Source organism: Sus scrofa, chromosome 3, assembly GCF_000003025.6.
Source record: "Sus scrofa isolate TJ Tabasco breed Duroc chromosome 3, Sscrofa11.1, whole genome shotgun sequence".
Lineage (NCBI taxonomy): Eukaryota > Metazoa > Chordata > Mammalia > Artiodactyla > Suidae > Sus > Sus scrofa.
The window spans coordinates 54831289-54848180 of NC_010445.4; the positions used below are offsets into that span (position 1 = coordinate 54831289).

The 16892-nt window shown below is 40.7% G+C and overlaps 1 protein-coding gene across 14 annotated transcripts in view; it reads left to right on the forward strand.

The window, feature by feature from the left end:
- REV1 (REV1, DNA directed polymerase) overlaps positions 1–16892 on the forward strand; it is an 87103-nt gene that overhangs the window by 55687 nt on the left and 14524 nt on the right. For 12 of the 14 annotated variants that reach the window (XR_002342523.1, XR_002342524.1, XM_021087184.1 and 9 more), the window contains 5 exons: positions 1105–1212; positions 2620–2736; positions 7233–7341; positions 12881–13009; positions 14372–14526. Coding sequence is in view for 12 of the 14 variants with exons in the window: in XM_021087184.1 (XP_020942843.1) it covers positions 1105–1212; positions 2620–2736; positions 7233–7341; positions 12881–13009; positions 14372–14526 (618 nt within the window). In the remaining 2 variants the exon portion in view is untranslated. Of the gene's footprint in view, positions 1–1104; positions 1213–2619; positions 2737–5242; positions 7342–12880; positions 13010–14371; positions 14527–16892 lie in introns of those variants that run through there. The other 2 variants (XM_021087191.1, XM_021087189.1) reach the window with 2 other exon arrangements.

A 16892-nucleotide genomic window follows, 5' to 3' on the forward strand; every position in this document is an offset into this window, starting at 1 on the left:
TCAGTTTCCGGTCAGGAGAGGAAGATCATATGGACAAAGGCCTCGTGCCTTGCAGTTAGAACTAGGTAAACGCCTTCACAATCACAATTTGGTAAATAGAGTTGTCTGAACATTTGGGAGAATAAATGTAAAGTTTTGGAAGCATGTTATGAAGATTAACCTCAGGACTGTTATTCTTAAATCGTCAGAGGAAAACTCCTTTGTGAGATCATCACCGTGATTGGCTGGTGGGCTCTGAAATCCGACTGCCTTGGATTGAATACCAGCTCAGCCTTTTACTGGCTGGCTGAGCTAAGTTATTAATCTGCAGAATGGGGAATATAAGATTACCTATCTCATAGTGTTGTTGTGAGAATTAAATAAATCAACCCATGTAAACTTTTTATAATAGTGCCTGACACCTACCAAGCACTTAATAGTAGTACATTTACTGTTTTTTAATCAAAGAATGTTGTTGACTGCATGGAAGAGTGATCATCTAAAGTTATTTAGCTCTGTGGAATTAAATATATAAAAACACCATTATACGTTTTTATAAACTATTCACACAAATAATTTTGAAATAAGCACTTAGACAAACTCTTAGTTGTTAGACTTTAGACTTCACAGTTGATTTTAAATTTTGTTTGGAAACTGAATTTGTATCTGTGAATTATTTTTAGAGCTAAAGAAATTGAAATTTGATTTCTCTTGAGGTGCAGGAAATAATTATAGAATCTATACTTTTATTTTATTTGCTTTTTAGGGCCACACCTGCATGCAGCATATGGAAGTTCCCAGGCTAGGGGTTGAATCAGAGCTACAGCTGCTGGCCTACACCACAGCCACAGCAATGCCAGATCCAAGCCATGTCTGTGACTTACATCACAGCTCACGTCAACACAGGACCCTTAACCCACTGAGTGAGTCCAGGGCTGAATGGATACTACTAGTCAGGCTCATTGCCACAGAGCCACCATGGGAACTCCAGAATCTATACTTTTTAAAAGCTTCACTCTGCTTGTAAGCATTTAAGAGTATAATTTATAAAATTAACTAGACCTGATTTTTTTTTTAAGTATTAAAAGTTAGTTTGGGGTTTGAACTTTCTCTTTTTCCTTCTAGGAAATATGTCAGTATTGAGTTCACCCAGACATCAGAGCTGTATAATGCATGTTGATATGGATTGCTTCTTTGTGTCAGTGGGTATACGAAATAGACCAGATCTCAAAGGTCTGTATTCTTATTTATGTATTAAGAAAAATTGATGTATTTTGTAACTGTGTATTCTAAGGGATCACAAACTATTCTTTAAGAAATACTTAATCTAATTTTCCATGACCAACTCAGTTCCTGCTTCCAAATTTTTTGGGCTCCATTATCAAGAAAGATAGAGGAGAAATTAGAAGGTTTTTTTCCTCCCTGTAGAGATCACGTCTTTAGGGAAGACTATTTATCTTTAGCTGAAGTATCTGTCAACTAAGACTAATGTAGATGGGGGCATATGTTGGGCATTTTCTATATTTTTATCTATATTTACTGTTACTCTGTCAATAAATAGAAATTTTATGGTAGCATATGTCCTTGCAAGTTGAGGTCACTTATTTCTCTTGAATAACTTAATTAACTGTCCTGATGCTAGGGAACATTCCAGGTTTTGGGTTGTAGAATAATTTCGTATTACTGAATATTGCTAAAATGTATTGTCATCTGTGAAGTCTTTGTTTTGATGGGAATTTTAGGTAATTGTGATTATAATCAATACTTTTGAAAACATTTATTCTGGATTTTTCAGTTGTCCTCTCTGTGTCCAAAGGAGATTCTATTAGGGTTTTCTTTTGAGAGTCAGTTCTTTCCTTAAGGAAAGCAAAAAGGCTGCTGGGGTTAATACAAGGACTTTGTGTCAAGAGTAGTTACTGCTTCAGCTCTGATAGATGTGTTAAGAATGTTAAAAGAGCTGATGTTACCCCTGAGTGTCGTTCTGATGCATTTTTTTTTGGTACTCACAGCGAATGCATTCAGTGAAAAATATATATATATTAACCATGCTGTTGGTTTAAAAACTTAGAGTTACCTTAACACATTCACAATCAAGGGAAAGATCTGTGGAAGGTTTTATACTTTAAAAGTTTGAGACTATGTATACTCCCCTTTGATTATATAGTAGGTCCAATAGTCCTCTGCCTATATGTTTAATTTGTTTTCCTTCTTGCTGTAAAAATAAAGATTAGATAATTGCTCTAATTTTCTGATACCAGAAATATAAAAAAATCTAGATACAGTTTTTCTTTCTCTCCCACCCCAACCACTCTGAATCTACGATCTGAGTTGTCGTTTTTCTACTATAAGAAACGAAATAAAAACCATGGAAAGCTATGATAGTGTTTCTGTTAAGTTGAATAAATGCATCAGAATTCTTGTAAATAGTTAATTTTGGGAGGGGTGCAGAGAAATTTAGATAACTTTCACATAGTGATCGATAATCTTGGAAAATATTAGCTCCTTTCTGTTTTAATACCTAAATCTAAAAAGAAAAAAAGTCATATTTTTAAAATCTTCTAAAAATGTTTCCTTTACATGTTGTCAGTGTTAACATTCCTGTAGTTAGATTTAAAACTAATCGTATTCTTTTCCTTACAGGAAAACCAGTTGCTGTTACAAGTAACAGAGGCACTGGAAGGGCCCCTTTGTGTCCTGGTGCCAACCCCCAGTTGGAGTGGCAGTATTACCAGAATAAACTCCTTAAAGGCAGAGCAGGTACAGATAATAAGCTGTCTTAGTGCTCCCTTTAAAGACTTCCACAGTTGACTGTTGGTATTGTTACGGAATAACGGCAGAGTTGTAATAATTAACTCTTTCATTCAAGGGTTGTAAAAGTTACCAGTGACTTCTTACAGCAAAACGCGAGTGTAATACAAATGACTGGTTTAGAGTTGTGCTTTGTTGAATTGATGGTGTTATTTTCCTGGGAAAGAGAATGAAGAATGTTTTAAAAGGTGTGATTAGTTTGCTTTGCATAAATTTGCATTGGGGGTGAAAATCATGAACATCATTTCATGGAGGCCTCTCAGGTACTAGTTGCTTGGTCATGGGTTACAGTAAGGACACTAAAGTTTGTGTTGCTGAAGATGTGAAGGACTCACTGGAGTAAGAAGCTGTCGGACTTTAATTATTCCAATAAGAAGATAAATACCAGCAGTCATTCCCATATCTTTGTTGAACCTGTTTCATATGAGAGACTTTTTTCTTCTCTCTCTTAAATTTTGGCTACTAATAAAAATCATAAATCGTACTAATTAATAATACTATTAAGCTTTTCACGTCCCCCCAAGTTAAATTCCTTGAGAAATTATTTGCTTAGAAATTATTTGGTATTGTTCAGTTTCTTCATAGGGGTCGTTAAAGCCAAAAAAATTTTTTTAATTAGTTTTTCAGAAAAATTCTAATCAGAAAATGGTCAAAATTAGATATGCAGTAGAATGGAAGGCATACAGTTAAATTTTGTCCCAATTATTTTAAGTCCCCAGCTTTCGATTATAAAATCTCTCAGGCTTATTTTAGAAATGATTTCAGTGAAATTAAGACGAAAGGAAAGCCAGTGGACATTTCTGAGGGCCTTTTTGGGATTACATTCTTTTTGTTTGTTTTAATCGTCTGTTTACATGCTATAAGTACAAAGGAGAATGATTACAGATACATCTTTATGCTTCTTGTTTACCTGTATTGTCCAGATTTCCTAAAGTGTTTTTTGGTCATTAAATCTTTTAAGAGAAATGCTGAGATTCTAGTATTTTGTGTGCCATGAGTAGATGTTGAGGCAGGCAGTACTGAGCTCGTTGAGATTTAGTTGTTTCGTGGTTTTTGGCAGTATGGGTAGTTTGTTAAGTATTGGTAGTATGGTTTTGTGGTAGGTTGGTCTTTTTATATTTTCTGTGTGGTGTTATTTTAAAGGTGAAATCTAAAACTTTAGAAAATAAGTAGTCTAAGGGAGTGCACAAGACTTGCATTTGGGGCGCTCAAATCAATGAATGTTAAAGAGGGAAAAATCCCATGTGCATACCATTGATAGCATTTCTTGGATACTCAGTGAGTTTTTCCAGGTAGACTCTTGTGTTTGCATGCCAGTCCTTATTTCCCAGTCTGCATCTAGGATTTGGGCCAGTTGTAATGCCACACATTCCTTAGGGTAGCAGAGAGCTAGCTACCTACATTGTAGCTCTTGTAGCAATGAGCTACATACATTGTAGCCAAGACCCAAATTGGCTTTGGGCCATTGTAATGCTACACATTCCTTAAGGTAGCAAAGAGCTGGTCCTCTTATGTCTTTCCTTCCATCACAGATGATCTGACACAGTTTATTAACAGAATTCATTGGTTACTTAATTGTCTTTATCAGTTTAGCCACTGGGTTTTCATAGCACTGTAATGACCTTTTTATAACTCACATCCCCTCTGCCTCCAAGTGTAAGTGGTAAACCAGACGTAAACGTTACAAGTACTGCAGTTTCACTTGCCATTGAGAACTGTCAAAAGCAGTTCTTCCTGTCACTAGAAAAAGTGAGTATGATACTTTGTGTTTTATACTGTCTTTAACTTGATATCATTCACTTTTGTGTCCTAACAAGCCTTTTGACCCGTTAGGATCTTACCAAAATATTTGCTACATTAATAACATGAATCAGTTGTCTTTAATTATAAAGCTTGGTTGGAGCTAAGCTTGGATTTGGAACTTGTTTTTTCAGTGCTTTTGTTCCTCTTGTTGTTCTTCGATCTTTCTTTCCCTGAGTCCCATGACTAGAGATTTGGTCCCATGATACCAAATTTTAAAACACTGAAGATCAGTTTAGGAATTTGTATCTTTGGCTTCTGTGCAGGAGCTTTTAAAAAATATTCAGATGTTTTGGCTTGTAGGTCTAGGCAGAGTATTAGAACAGCATCTTCAGGCCTTTGTGGAAACTTGGTTTCTCGCTTGTCATTTCCAGAGACTCTTTGTCTCATCAGACCAGCTTAACAGGGCCCTCTATCCCCAACTTCTTCAAAGCTGCTTCTTGCACCAGCCTCAGCCGTGAGCTGTCTCCTTGAGGATCTCATATCTGGAGTCCATTTATACTCACGATTTCATGGTTGGGGCCTTACCGCCCCTCCTTAATCCCAGAATGCAGGTGTTTCCTATCCCTTCACCAACTTGAGTGTTTGTTCTAAAGAACAACAGTTTTACAGTTGTTTTAGTCAAGATTTATTCTCAGCGATTTCTTTTTCACAGACTTGGGTCCTGGCCTCTGATTCCTCCAACCGTCCCTCCACACTCTCCAGGTGCCCGTCTAGCTTGTCGCGTTTTGATGAGCAGTTCTCTACTTTGCCCTCCAGTGAGGACAGTGTGCCCCTGCATTTCCCTGCACCTCCCATGAAGCAGCTCACTCCGCGGGTGGAGGGACCGCGCCCCTGCCGCGCTGAGGAACAGGTCAGCCACCCTGTGAAAGGATGCAGACGCGAAGTGCCGCCCAGGCAGGCGTGGGGAGCAGGGACGCAGGCGCCGCTATCACCGCAAGCATGGCCTTTCTGCCACTTTTAGAACAAGTTCTTAGGTTATTTAACTAGAGTTTTGAATATAAGTCACCTAACTCCCCAGCTTTTAGGGCAGAACTCCTTTGAAAGGCAGCTGGATGTGGCTCTTCAGGCCTCAACTCTTCTTTTTTTTTTTTGGTTTGGTAGCAGCCTCTGTTGAACTGGGATACTGACAGCCCCGAAATTCTTACAGATTTTCAGTTTAGAACAATGGGTGATATTTAGCCTTCCAGAATCGTCCAGAAACATGGGGTAGCCTGCTCTGCATTCTGTCTTGAATTTGTCATAGGACAGCATATGTTAGTCACAATGTGTCAGAAATCATGGCTCATATTTTATCTTTTGCTGTTTTTATTTTTGATGCAGGTGGAATCTGACCCCATTAAGATACTGATCCTCCAGGAGTTTAGTTTGCCTTTGCGTTTTGGGTGTGTGGGTGCCAGAATCCAGAAATGCTTGTGTGGGTTGCACAGTTGGGTGAAATATGTGCATGATTGCTGAGGTCACACCAGGAAGGATTGTTTCAGCTTCTGAAGCCAGACCTCTGCAGTGTTTTCCTGGTGGTGCTTTACTTGACTGATTTTTTTCATGGAACATTATGTCTCTGAATAAATAGAAGATAAATACTGGGTTCGTTAGTTAGGTGTTGCCAACAGTGTACTCAGAATAGGTTGGTCTAGAATTAGCTGAAGTGTGAGCTTGGTCTTATTTTACTAACTAATGGTATTTTTTGTTCAGAACAGTGGTGAACTATGGCTGAGAATAGATGTTTTCAGAGCATATTCTTCTTGGAACTCAGTACTATCCCAAGAGACAACACTGAAGTTGTGTTTTTAGCCTATATCTCACTCACTGGTGAAGTGATATGAAGTGCACTCGGTAGGCTCTGGACTGTGTGTTCTCATGTTCTGGTGTGAAGCTATAAATTTAGTGTGGATATTAAGGCTTATTTGTGAGCTCTACTCTTTGGGCTGGAGTTGTAGTCTCTCAAGCAATTGCTTTTCTGATCACACTTGAATGTTTTTAATTGAACATACAATGTTAAACCAAAAGTAGAATTTCCTGAAAGGGGAGAAAATACTGTGATACCCTTTTATCTGATGTGTGTTGACAAGAAAAATCTTAGATTTGGAATGAAACTTTTTACGGTATGTGACCTGTGAAATAATGTTTTAATCAAGTGGCATATAGGAATTTTATGTTTTTGGAAAATATTGTTAATCAGATGTAAGCTTTGCAGATGGTTTTCTTTAGGAAACGGCAAAGGATGTTCAGAGGAGTTGATTGTATTTTCCATTAACTGGTTTCCATCCCAGAGAGCTCTGTCATCCTTTGAGGCTGTAGGGAGGGTTCATCTCCCTGATCGCTTTTCATCCTCATCCATCTCAGAGATTGTGTTAAAGGGATATTTTATATTTATGTTTTGGCATATATGTTTTAAATCTATTGTTAAAAACAGAACCCTCTCTATTTATTATGATAAGTTTTAATCAGACTGTTGGTGAAGAATATATGGGAAACAAATCATTTTAGATTTACAGATTTCTTTGATTAAATAAGGGGGTAAATGTCATTGGGGATAACTGTGGATTTATTGAATATTTGAATATGAAAGGAATGGTAAATTTATTGAATAAAAGTTAAGGAAAGTCAGTTTTTAACATAGTCATTAATTTTTATTTTTAAAGCGGAAATACCAGATTCATCAATGTGGGAAAATCAAGATTCTGCACAAACAAATGGAATTGATTATGTTTTGTCAAAGGCTGAAATTGCATCTTGTAGTTATGAAGCCAGGTATGTAGAAATGAAGGGTGTTATAATACTTAATGAGTAATTTACTTAATGATTTTTATATAGTTTTTGAAGTGGTTTCAGACATGCTAGTCAGGCCTGTGATTTAAATGTTACAGACATGTTATGGAAAGAAATCTTTCTAGTCTTAATCCCTTCCGTTTCCCTTTTTTCTCCTGTCCCAACTGCTAGGTAACTTTATTTATTTATTTATTTATTTTGTCTTTTTTTGCTATTTCTTGGGCCGCTCCCGCGGCATATGGAGGTTCCCAGGCTAGGGGTCCAATCGGAGCTGTAGCCGCCTGCCTACACCAGAGCCACAGCAACGCGGGATCCGAGCCGCATCTGCAACCTACACCACAGCTCACGGCAATGCCGGATCATTAACCCACTGAGCAAGGGCAGGGACCGAACCCGCAACCTCATGGTTCCTAGTCGGATTCGTTAACCCCTGCGCCACGACGGGAACTCCTGCTAGGTAACTTTAAATAAGTACCCTAGTGTCCTGATAAACCAATAGGTCCTCCAGTGGAAACCAGTAGAAGCTGGACATTGTTATTTTTAACCTTGTCTTTTGAAGCACAGTTAAAGTTTTGAGTGGGAGAGGGCCTCACTGCTGTTTACTCTAATCTTTCCATCTTCCAGAAAAGTTCCCAGTTACTTAAACCTAATTCTCAGTGTTTTTGTTAAGTTCTGTTAAAATCTGATTGCCTGTTAAGTTTCATCTAAACCCTTTCATCCTGGACGCCTATCTCCTCGCTTTAAAAGATGCAGTATTGTCAGCTTGTTAAAACCTACTTCTTAGAGCTTCATCCTAACTTCATCTTAAATCCTAATTACAACCTGTTTGAATACTAGAAGAAGCAGACATATATACCATACTTTAAAAGAAAAAATTGATTATAATAGTTGTAAAAATAGAGGGAGTAATAATGAAGTGATGAATTAAAAAGAGCATACTTTTTTTTTTTTTCTTTCTTGATAACATAGACAGTTTTACCTTTGTAATACAGCAAGCATTTACTTACACATTGTTGGCAAGTATTTAATAATTACAGAAAGAAGTCACATCAGGTACATATTTTTTAGTTTTTTTTTTTTTTTAAGGTAGTATCTTTATGGCTTTGTCGTTCTTTTTAATTGACATATAACCTTAACAGTATCCAATAATCACATGATATATGTAACATTTTTCAGTCTTGATTTAAAGTTAAGGTTATTCATGGAGTTCTCCTGTGGTGCAGCGGGTAAGGATCCAGTGTTGTCACTGCAGGGGTTCAGGTTGCTGCTGTGGTGCTGGTTTGAGCTCTGACTCAGGAACTTCCATGTGCTGTGAGCATGGCCAAAAAAAGGAAAAGAAGACAAAGGCCAACTAAATAAATAGGGTCATTCAAGTCTAATCTGAACAAAAAAATAGCAACATCATCTAACCAGAATAGTTTGTTTTAAATCTTGCCAATTATTTTATAAAAAGGATATTTAAGAAGAAAGGATTATATTCAAACATACGTAATTATAAGGCATTTTCTTTTTTTTCCATTTATGACATATCAAGCTTTACACTTGTACAAATTTTGCCTTTCTCAATTGACAGAATTTTGTGGGTTTTTTTGTTTTTTGTTTTTGTCTTTTCTAGGGCCGCTCCTGCGGCATATGGAGGTTCCCAGGCTAGGGGTTTAATTGGAGCTGTAGCCGCCCGCCTAAGCCACAGCCACAGCAATGCCAGATCCGAGCTGCGTCTTCAACCTACACCACAGCTCACGGCAATGCCAGATCCTTAACCACTGAGTGAGGCCAGGGATCGAACCCAAAACCTCATGGTTCCTAGTCAGATTCTTTAACCACTGAGCCACGATGGGAACTCCCGACAGAATTGTTTTAATCTTTGGTAGTTGATAATGTAGCCAAGGAATTGAAACTTAACTTTAATAAAAAAAAGATAATTAAGTCAAATCTGGGAGTCCCCGTCATGGCGCAGTGGTTAACGAATCCGGCTAGGAACCATGAGGTTGCGGGTTCGGTCCCTGCCCTTGCTCAGTGGGTTAACGATCCGGCGTTGCCGTCAGCTGTGGTGTAGGTTGCAGACGCGGCTCGGATCCCGCGTTGCTGTGGCTCTGGCGTAGGCCGGTGGCTACAGCTCCGATTGGACCCCTAGCCTGGGAACCTCCATATGCCGCGGGAGTGGCCCAAGAAATAGCAACAACAACAACAAAAAAGACCAAAAAAAAAAAAAATCTGAATGCATTTTGGATTATTGTATTTTTATTAGCATGGGTAGTTTAGAGCTGATTTTACGTTGTGTTTGGTAGGCTGGTCTTTTCCCCCTGCTGAGTTAAGAGACAGTGGCAAGCAGCAACGTCTGGTGGCTGGACCTTGCATTCCCTATCTGGAGGGTGTGATGAAACCCAGAAATACTTTCTCAGGCTTTGGCTTTTGCTTGTTGGTGGGATGAGAGCTCCACTCTTTCTGTGCTGCCTCTGCAGGGTCTCCCTTCTCACCCAGCAACCTGGGCTTGATGCCAGCTGGGGAGTGAGTGCCCCAGCTGCCTCATAGTCAGACATCTTACCAGCTCCTGGTGGTTTTAGACTCCAGAAGCCACAGATGTGTCTGGGCTCCAGGCTTCTGTTGGTGTGTGGATGGTGCATTTGTATTGTTCCACAGATGGCGGTTGTCATGCTGAATTACAGGTGTAATTGGGATAACAGTGTATGAGGGCTAGATACAGTGTGGCAAGCCATTAAAGATGGCAAGTGTTTGTTTTAGATGATGCAAAAAGTGACGAAAATGAGTTTGAGTGTAAGTTGGAAAAGAAAGCCGAAACCTGCAATAGTGGGGTTTTTGTCCTTTAATTGTAATTTTTCATTTTCTCGAGGGCTATTTCCTAATGAAGGCTATTTCCTAATGAAGGCTTTTTTGGTGTGTGTGGTTGTGTAATAGTTTAGATTTTCCTTAAGCTTTTTAAAAAAATACTTATATTCATAGTTTAATCAGAGAAATATTTCTCTATTTGAAGTGGGGACTAGATTGTAGGGACAGTCATCCCAGTTTGAGGCATTTTGGTGAGTTTTCAACAGACACAGACTTTGTAATAATGGCGTCAGCTGAGGATGGAACATGAGCATGAGATGGTAGAAGTTTGTATGTGGTAGAATATATGTATGTAGGTCAGAGTATGCACAGCTGTGAGTGGTGTTATTCCTGCTCCCGTGAAGAACCAGCTTTACCCATACTGAGTGAATAGAGATACCCTGGAGTCCTAGATTTTTAAGATCACATTTTTAAACCTCTGTCATCACGTGCTTTATAAGGACCCTTTACAGTTCTTAGCAATGGAATGTCCCTCAAGATAGTGATTGATGGTGACAGTGATTAAAGGTTGAGGTTTCCTGTCCAGTGCAACACCAGCATGTGGCACACGGAGGAAGGAGTGTGCGATCTTCACAGACCTGAGGATGAACACTTCCTGCAGCAAACTCCTGAGGTCTCGGGGTCAGTCCTGCACGGGGTCTTAGCCGAGAGACATAGCCATCGCTGCAGTGAAGAGTCACTTCAGACTGTTTGGCAGTTGTCTTTACTCATTGATTTTATGTGAAAGAAGTCTAGTTTCCCAGCACCAACTCAGGGTATTTTCCTTCCGTTAGTTATCTGAAGCCTCTTAAGTTTTCCTTTTTTGTTCATAACTTCCCTAAATGTTTCTCTCTATGAGGTAGCTCTGCTTGAGTACATATTTGGTGTATTTTATTTTTCCAAGTAATATGCCCCTAAAATTTTTTGTGCAAGTGAAAAACTTGAAAATGAAATGAGTGTAAATATAAGAATATGATATTTATAGGAATTACATAACGCATTCCTTTCCAAATGAACCTTTAATTTGTTAAGTTTAGCTTTTAACTCCTAAACCTAAAAATCTAGCATGTTAAAATATTTTAAGCTATTTATTTATGTCTTTGTAGACTTCTCAACTATTATATATTAAGTTCTCTGCCTTATAAACAGGGTTCATTGAATTGAATCTGTCCTCTCCTGGACTGGTACAGGCTGTCCCCAGGGAAGTTTTGAGAGCTGCTGTGTTCATATAGTGCCTAAGACACCAGTGTTTGCTAAGAGAATGAAAGCATTGTTTCCTTTACCATGATTTGTTGGTCATTTCTTCCTTTACTGTCCTTTCCCCCCATTAGATATTTCTCATCTGCTGTGGGCTTTGCAGTCAGATAATCTACTTCTGTTTTTATATACGTTGGAAATGCAGGAGTTTTTGTTGTGGCTCAGCAGGTTAAGAACCCAAAACATGTCCATGGGGATGTGGGTTTAATTCCAGGCCTTGCTCAGTGGGTTGAGGAACTGGCATTGCCACAGGTTGCAGGCAACAGGTTGCAGATGTGGCTGGGATCCAGTGTTGCTGTTGCTTTGGCTGTGGTGTAGGCCTGTAGCTGCAGCTTCATTTTGACCCGTGGCCCAGAAACTTCCATATGCTGCAAGTGCAGCCATTAAAAAAAAAAAAAAAAGCATGTCATTTTGCATTTACTTCATCTGAATAACTTGGAAGATTCTTTTCCTTCTTGCCTCTCACTGGTGGTCTGAGATGGGCACAGTGCCACACACCTCTAAGTAATTCAAGACTTTGTATATCTGTTTCTTCACACAGGGCACACCTCTATACTAAATAAGCACTTAGTAAATATTTATTGAATAGCTATATAAAGTAACCATTTGATATATTTACATAGCAGTATCTAATCTGGTGAAACGCTGCTTATTATTTGCTTGTGTTTTTTTACGTTATTGTTTTTTCTTGATTCATTGCAGTGTGGTAAAATTCGCTAATTACATGTAATTCTGTAATTATAGTTTTGCGCTGGATGCTCTAAATAGCAAAGGTAACATAGGGCACTGAGACACACACAAGATTGTAAATTGACCATTTTCAGTTAGTCTCTCAAGGTGTTGGAGGCCTGGGTCCTGCCCAGGGTCAGGTCCCATCATACACAATGCTGTGGGCATCTCAGCTGCTGAGCAGCCGTGGGCGTGGTTGGTTGAGAACTGGGTAGTGGCAGGATCAGTACATCTGCTTTTCTGTCACATGGCTGCTTCTTGTAGTTCTTTGCCTACATTCTTTGCCTTCGGGGATGACTTGGCTGAGCAGGGCAGAGTTGGGAGAGGTAGACCTTTCTGACCGCACAGTCCTGCTCTCTGGTGGTTGTAGTGTCGACAGCATACGGCACGCTGGCATCTCTGAGAAGGGGCCAGGGGTCTGGGTCTCAGGAGACGTCTTGACATTGGCAGGAGCCAAACCTGGTCTGTTAATAGCACATTTTGGCACAGCTGCACATGTCACACTGATGAGACAATTGTGGGATTTTCCCCTGGGGGAAGGCAAACCTGTAAGTTTTCTTAATGCCTATTTTTTTAACACCTGATGAGAATGGAGGTAAATGAAAATTGTGTATTAGTGGCAAGGGGAGATATTACCAATATTTGATAACTTGTTGTGGCATTTTGACATTCCTTGTATAACCGCCATTCTATTTTGTTCTTTCCCTAGACAAGTTGGCATTAGAAATGGAATGTACTTTGGGCAAGCAAAACAACTTTGTCCTAGTCTTCAGGCTGTACCGTATGATTTTCATGCGTATAAGGAGGTTGCACGAACGATGTATGAAACTCTGGCAAGGTACAGTGTGTGATCCGTCACTCTCCCAGCTCTGTTATTTCACTATTTTCGCCTAATATTAAAGCACGTTCAGTTTTCCTTGGGACCATCAGAGCTACATTTGCTAGACCCTCATCACTCTCGGGAACCAATGTCACAGCCTCTCTCCTTCCCCTGACCACCTCCAGTAACGGCAGCCCAGTGCCAAGGACATTTCTGCACTGCTCAGGTGGATCAGGTGCTTCCTGATGCTGATGTAAAATTGGAACCAGACAGATGAAGGATTGGAATTTTGTAACCTGGCTATTCTCTGTTATTACATGAATCATAGTTTTGTTTAAAATTAGAACTCGGAGCTCCCGTTGTAGCTCAGCAGGTTAGTGTCCTTGAGGATGTGAATTCAATCCCTAGCCTCACTGAGTTAAGGATCCAGTGTTGCTGAGATCTGCAAGATGTGCCTTGGATCCCGCGTGGCTGTGGCGTAGGCCGGCAGCTGCAGCTCCGGTTCAACACTTGGGAACTTCCATATGCTATAGGTGCAGCCCTAAAAAGAAAAACATAAAATAAAATAAAATTAGAACTGCAGATTAACAAGAAGAGACTTGTTCAAACCCTTTGTCCTCTAAAATCACTAGGAATGCCAAAAGTTAGTTTTTATAAATGTTTTTAGTAATACAGTTGACCCTTAAACAGCTTGGGGGCTCAGGGGCTGTTCTCCATCCAGTGGAGTTTCTGCCTCTAACTTTGAGCCGGCTCTCAGTACCCCTGGGTTCTCTGCCTTCACCCCTCACTCAGAGCTCTGTATTTACTCTTGAAAAAAGTACCTGTGTAAGTGGACCTGTGCAGTTCAAACAAGTATTGTTCAAAGGTCAACTGTAGTTTCAGGAGGGTGATTAGTTGGCTTGAGAAAAGGAGATTAATTTTTAAAACATTTACAGTGTAGATGTATTTAATATTCAAAGCTCAAAATTTGAAATACATGAATGGCAGGCCATGTGTGCTCTAAAACTGGAGTCAGCATATTTTTTCTAGAAAAGACCAGATAAGGTCGTTGTCCCAGCTCCTCAATAGTGCTGTGTACCCTGGCAGCAGCTACAGACACAGTGGGAGTGAGCAGGGCTGTGTTCTAGGCCTCTGGAGGGCAGGCCAAGGCTTGGGGTATTGATGAGCTAAGAGATACACGTGCCTTCTTCTTTCTTTCTTCTGCTCCTTTTCACTTAAAAGTTAAGTGGCTAAATAATGGCACTTGGGCCAGTTTAATTAAAATGCTAAAAATATTAGCATTATCTGTGAGGAGAAGAAAGGTGCTCTAGGAAGACTCTTTGCCATGTTTTTTCTGCTAGATGTTAAGCTGTAATGGGTTGTATTGCTTTGTGTTGGTAGCTACACACATAACATCGAAGCTGTCAGCTGTGACGAAGCCCTGGTGGACATCACTGAAATCCTCGCGGAGACCAGACTCACTCCTGACGAGTTTGCAAATGCTGTCCGCATGGAAATCAAAGACCAGACTAAATGTGCTGCCTCTGTGGGAATTGGTTAGTAGCCAGCTTATCTCGTGCTGTTCATTTCACTCAAAGCCTTGCTCTGGGATGGTTGAATACCACTCTGTTTTTAGGAGTGATTTTTAGATTTTCTTTTCGTTACCTTACTGCATAAGCCACCCACTTCTAAGACAGTTCTTACAGCATGGCTCACAATTTTAGGCAAAGCATGAAATAAAAATGTTGGAAATATAAGTAAATGGTTGAAAGTGTCTTTGGAGTAAACAAGTTGGAATATTTCTTACTTGCTTTTCAAAAATGGGGAGATCTGGGGTTGGGATTAAGTTGAGCTCTGTAACTCAGCTGCTTTCTGGCTAGGGTCTCCTTTCCGGGGGCTCAGCAGTCCTGTCCTCACCCTCTCCAAGCCCGGAGTCCCGTATTGACGTGTTCCTTCTCCAGTTATCCCCTCTCCCTGCCCCTTGTCTGTCCTATCGTTAAGCCCCTTGTTTTCCCTGGCCTCTCCTATCATCTGCCCTTCTGTTGATTCTCCCCCAAGTGCTCTGGTCCCTGTATTATCCCCAGGCCTCCCTGAGTCCCTCCTCCTTTCTCGACAGCCTCTTGCCAAGACGCCTCTTTGCCCGCTGTTCCCTCAGGGGGATCCAGAGCAGATCCTGCTGCTCTCTGTCCGCACAGGCTGGGGAGCAGTATCTCCTCGCCTGTCAGTTCTGACCACTGCTCTTTTGTTCTCATTCAGAAATCCTCTTCCTCTGAAGTTCCCTATCTCATTTGTACCTCTGTGATTTTAATTATGGAGATAACTGAGTGACAGTGACAACACAGAGGCCAGTGCTACTAAAAGAAGATTTTTATCACGTATATTTCTCGAGAGGAGACCAGGGCCTGCCATGTCACACAGGCCACTTGCAGAAGTACCAGGGTTGGGTCAGGAGATGGAAGCAGGCATGAGGGTCAAGTCTAAGGCCAGAGCCTCTGGTGGGGTTGCTGCAGGGAAGGCTAGACAGGGCACAGTTTAGGATTGGCTGCTCTGGGTAATTCCTGTGGTCTCTGGGGGCCTGGTACCTGGCCCTGGGATGATTTAGGACGGCCGAAATAGTGGGTTTTGGTGTGAGTTTGAGAAGTTGGGATGTCTGGCATGTGTGTAAGAGGCATGCTTCTAAGGACGTTGTCTGCTGTCCTCAGGAATTAACCAGCCCTGGGGGGCAGGATTTTTAAGGTATCAGAATATCCTAAGGTACAGAAAAGACAAAGCATGATTAACACATCAAGGGCATCCTCCCAGGTAGCAGCCAGCCTGCCCTCAGCTCCCCGGGCTTCAGTCTGCAGCCCTTCTCAGCATTCATGTAGGACTTACCCTCTTTTGTCCAGGATCAGGCACAGGTTTAGCTCTTTGTTTTCAGTTTTAATTGACAAGTGTGGTGATACAAATATATGTTCAAGCATACAATTAAGACACAGATCCCAAATGATGTTTCTACCCCTCAGCTCCCTTTTCTTTAAAACCCATCACTATGAACATTTTAATGTGACTTTGCAGTACTTTTCCTTCTCTTCATGGCTGTCTACACATCTACCCTAGGGAAATGTATCTTTTTTACATAAGTCTCCCGTAAAACCAAGGTATGTTCTTTATAGAAGCCTCTATAATTTGGGGAGATTTTGTTACTTATACAGAAGTCCATCTGACTCCGTTTAGGTGTCTCTCAGATCCCTGACATCTTCTTGGGCCCCAGGAGCCTTCTGCTCTGCGTTACTTGGCCGTGTCCCCACACATGCCTTGGAGCTCCCTGTCTTCATTTTTAAAACTCTCACACCCTCCGTTTCTGCTCTACACGTTCCGATCACATAGTGACAGTTGTGGTTCTGTGGGCTTTTTTCCTCCACCTAAACAGTGGCATTTCTCTGGCCTTATTTCTTCCTGTAAACCGCCAATCTTAAGGTTGAGACTGTTTTCTCTATTCCTTTACCTGGGTGGGTTTTTTGATGGCATGTATTTTGTATTTTTTTTTTTTTTTTTTTTTGCTATTTCTAGGGCCGCTTCCGCGGCATGTGGAGGTTCCCAGGCTAGGGGTCCAATCGGAGCTGTAGCCGCCTGCCTACACCAGAGCCACAGCAACTCGGGATCCGAGCCACGTCTGCAACCTACACCACAGCTCACAGCAACGCCGGATCATTAACCCACTGAGAAAGGGCAGGGACCAAAACCGAATCCTCATGGTTCCTAGTCGGATTTGTTAACCACTGCGCCACGACAGGAACTCCGATGGCATGTATTTTGGAACAGAGAGAAACCTGTGGTCTCTGGGGGCCACAGATGTGCTGGTTATAGTCTGTAATACGTAACAGAATTACATAAGTTTTGTACTGTGTTTGAAATGGTCCAAGTTGAAAATTATTCTCAT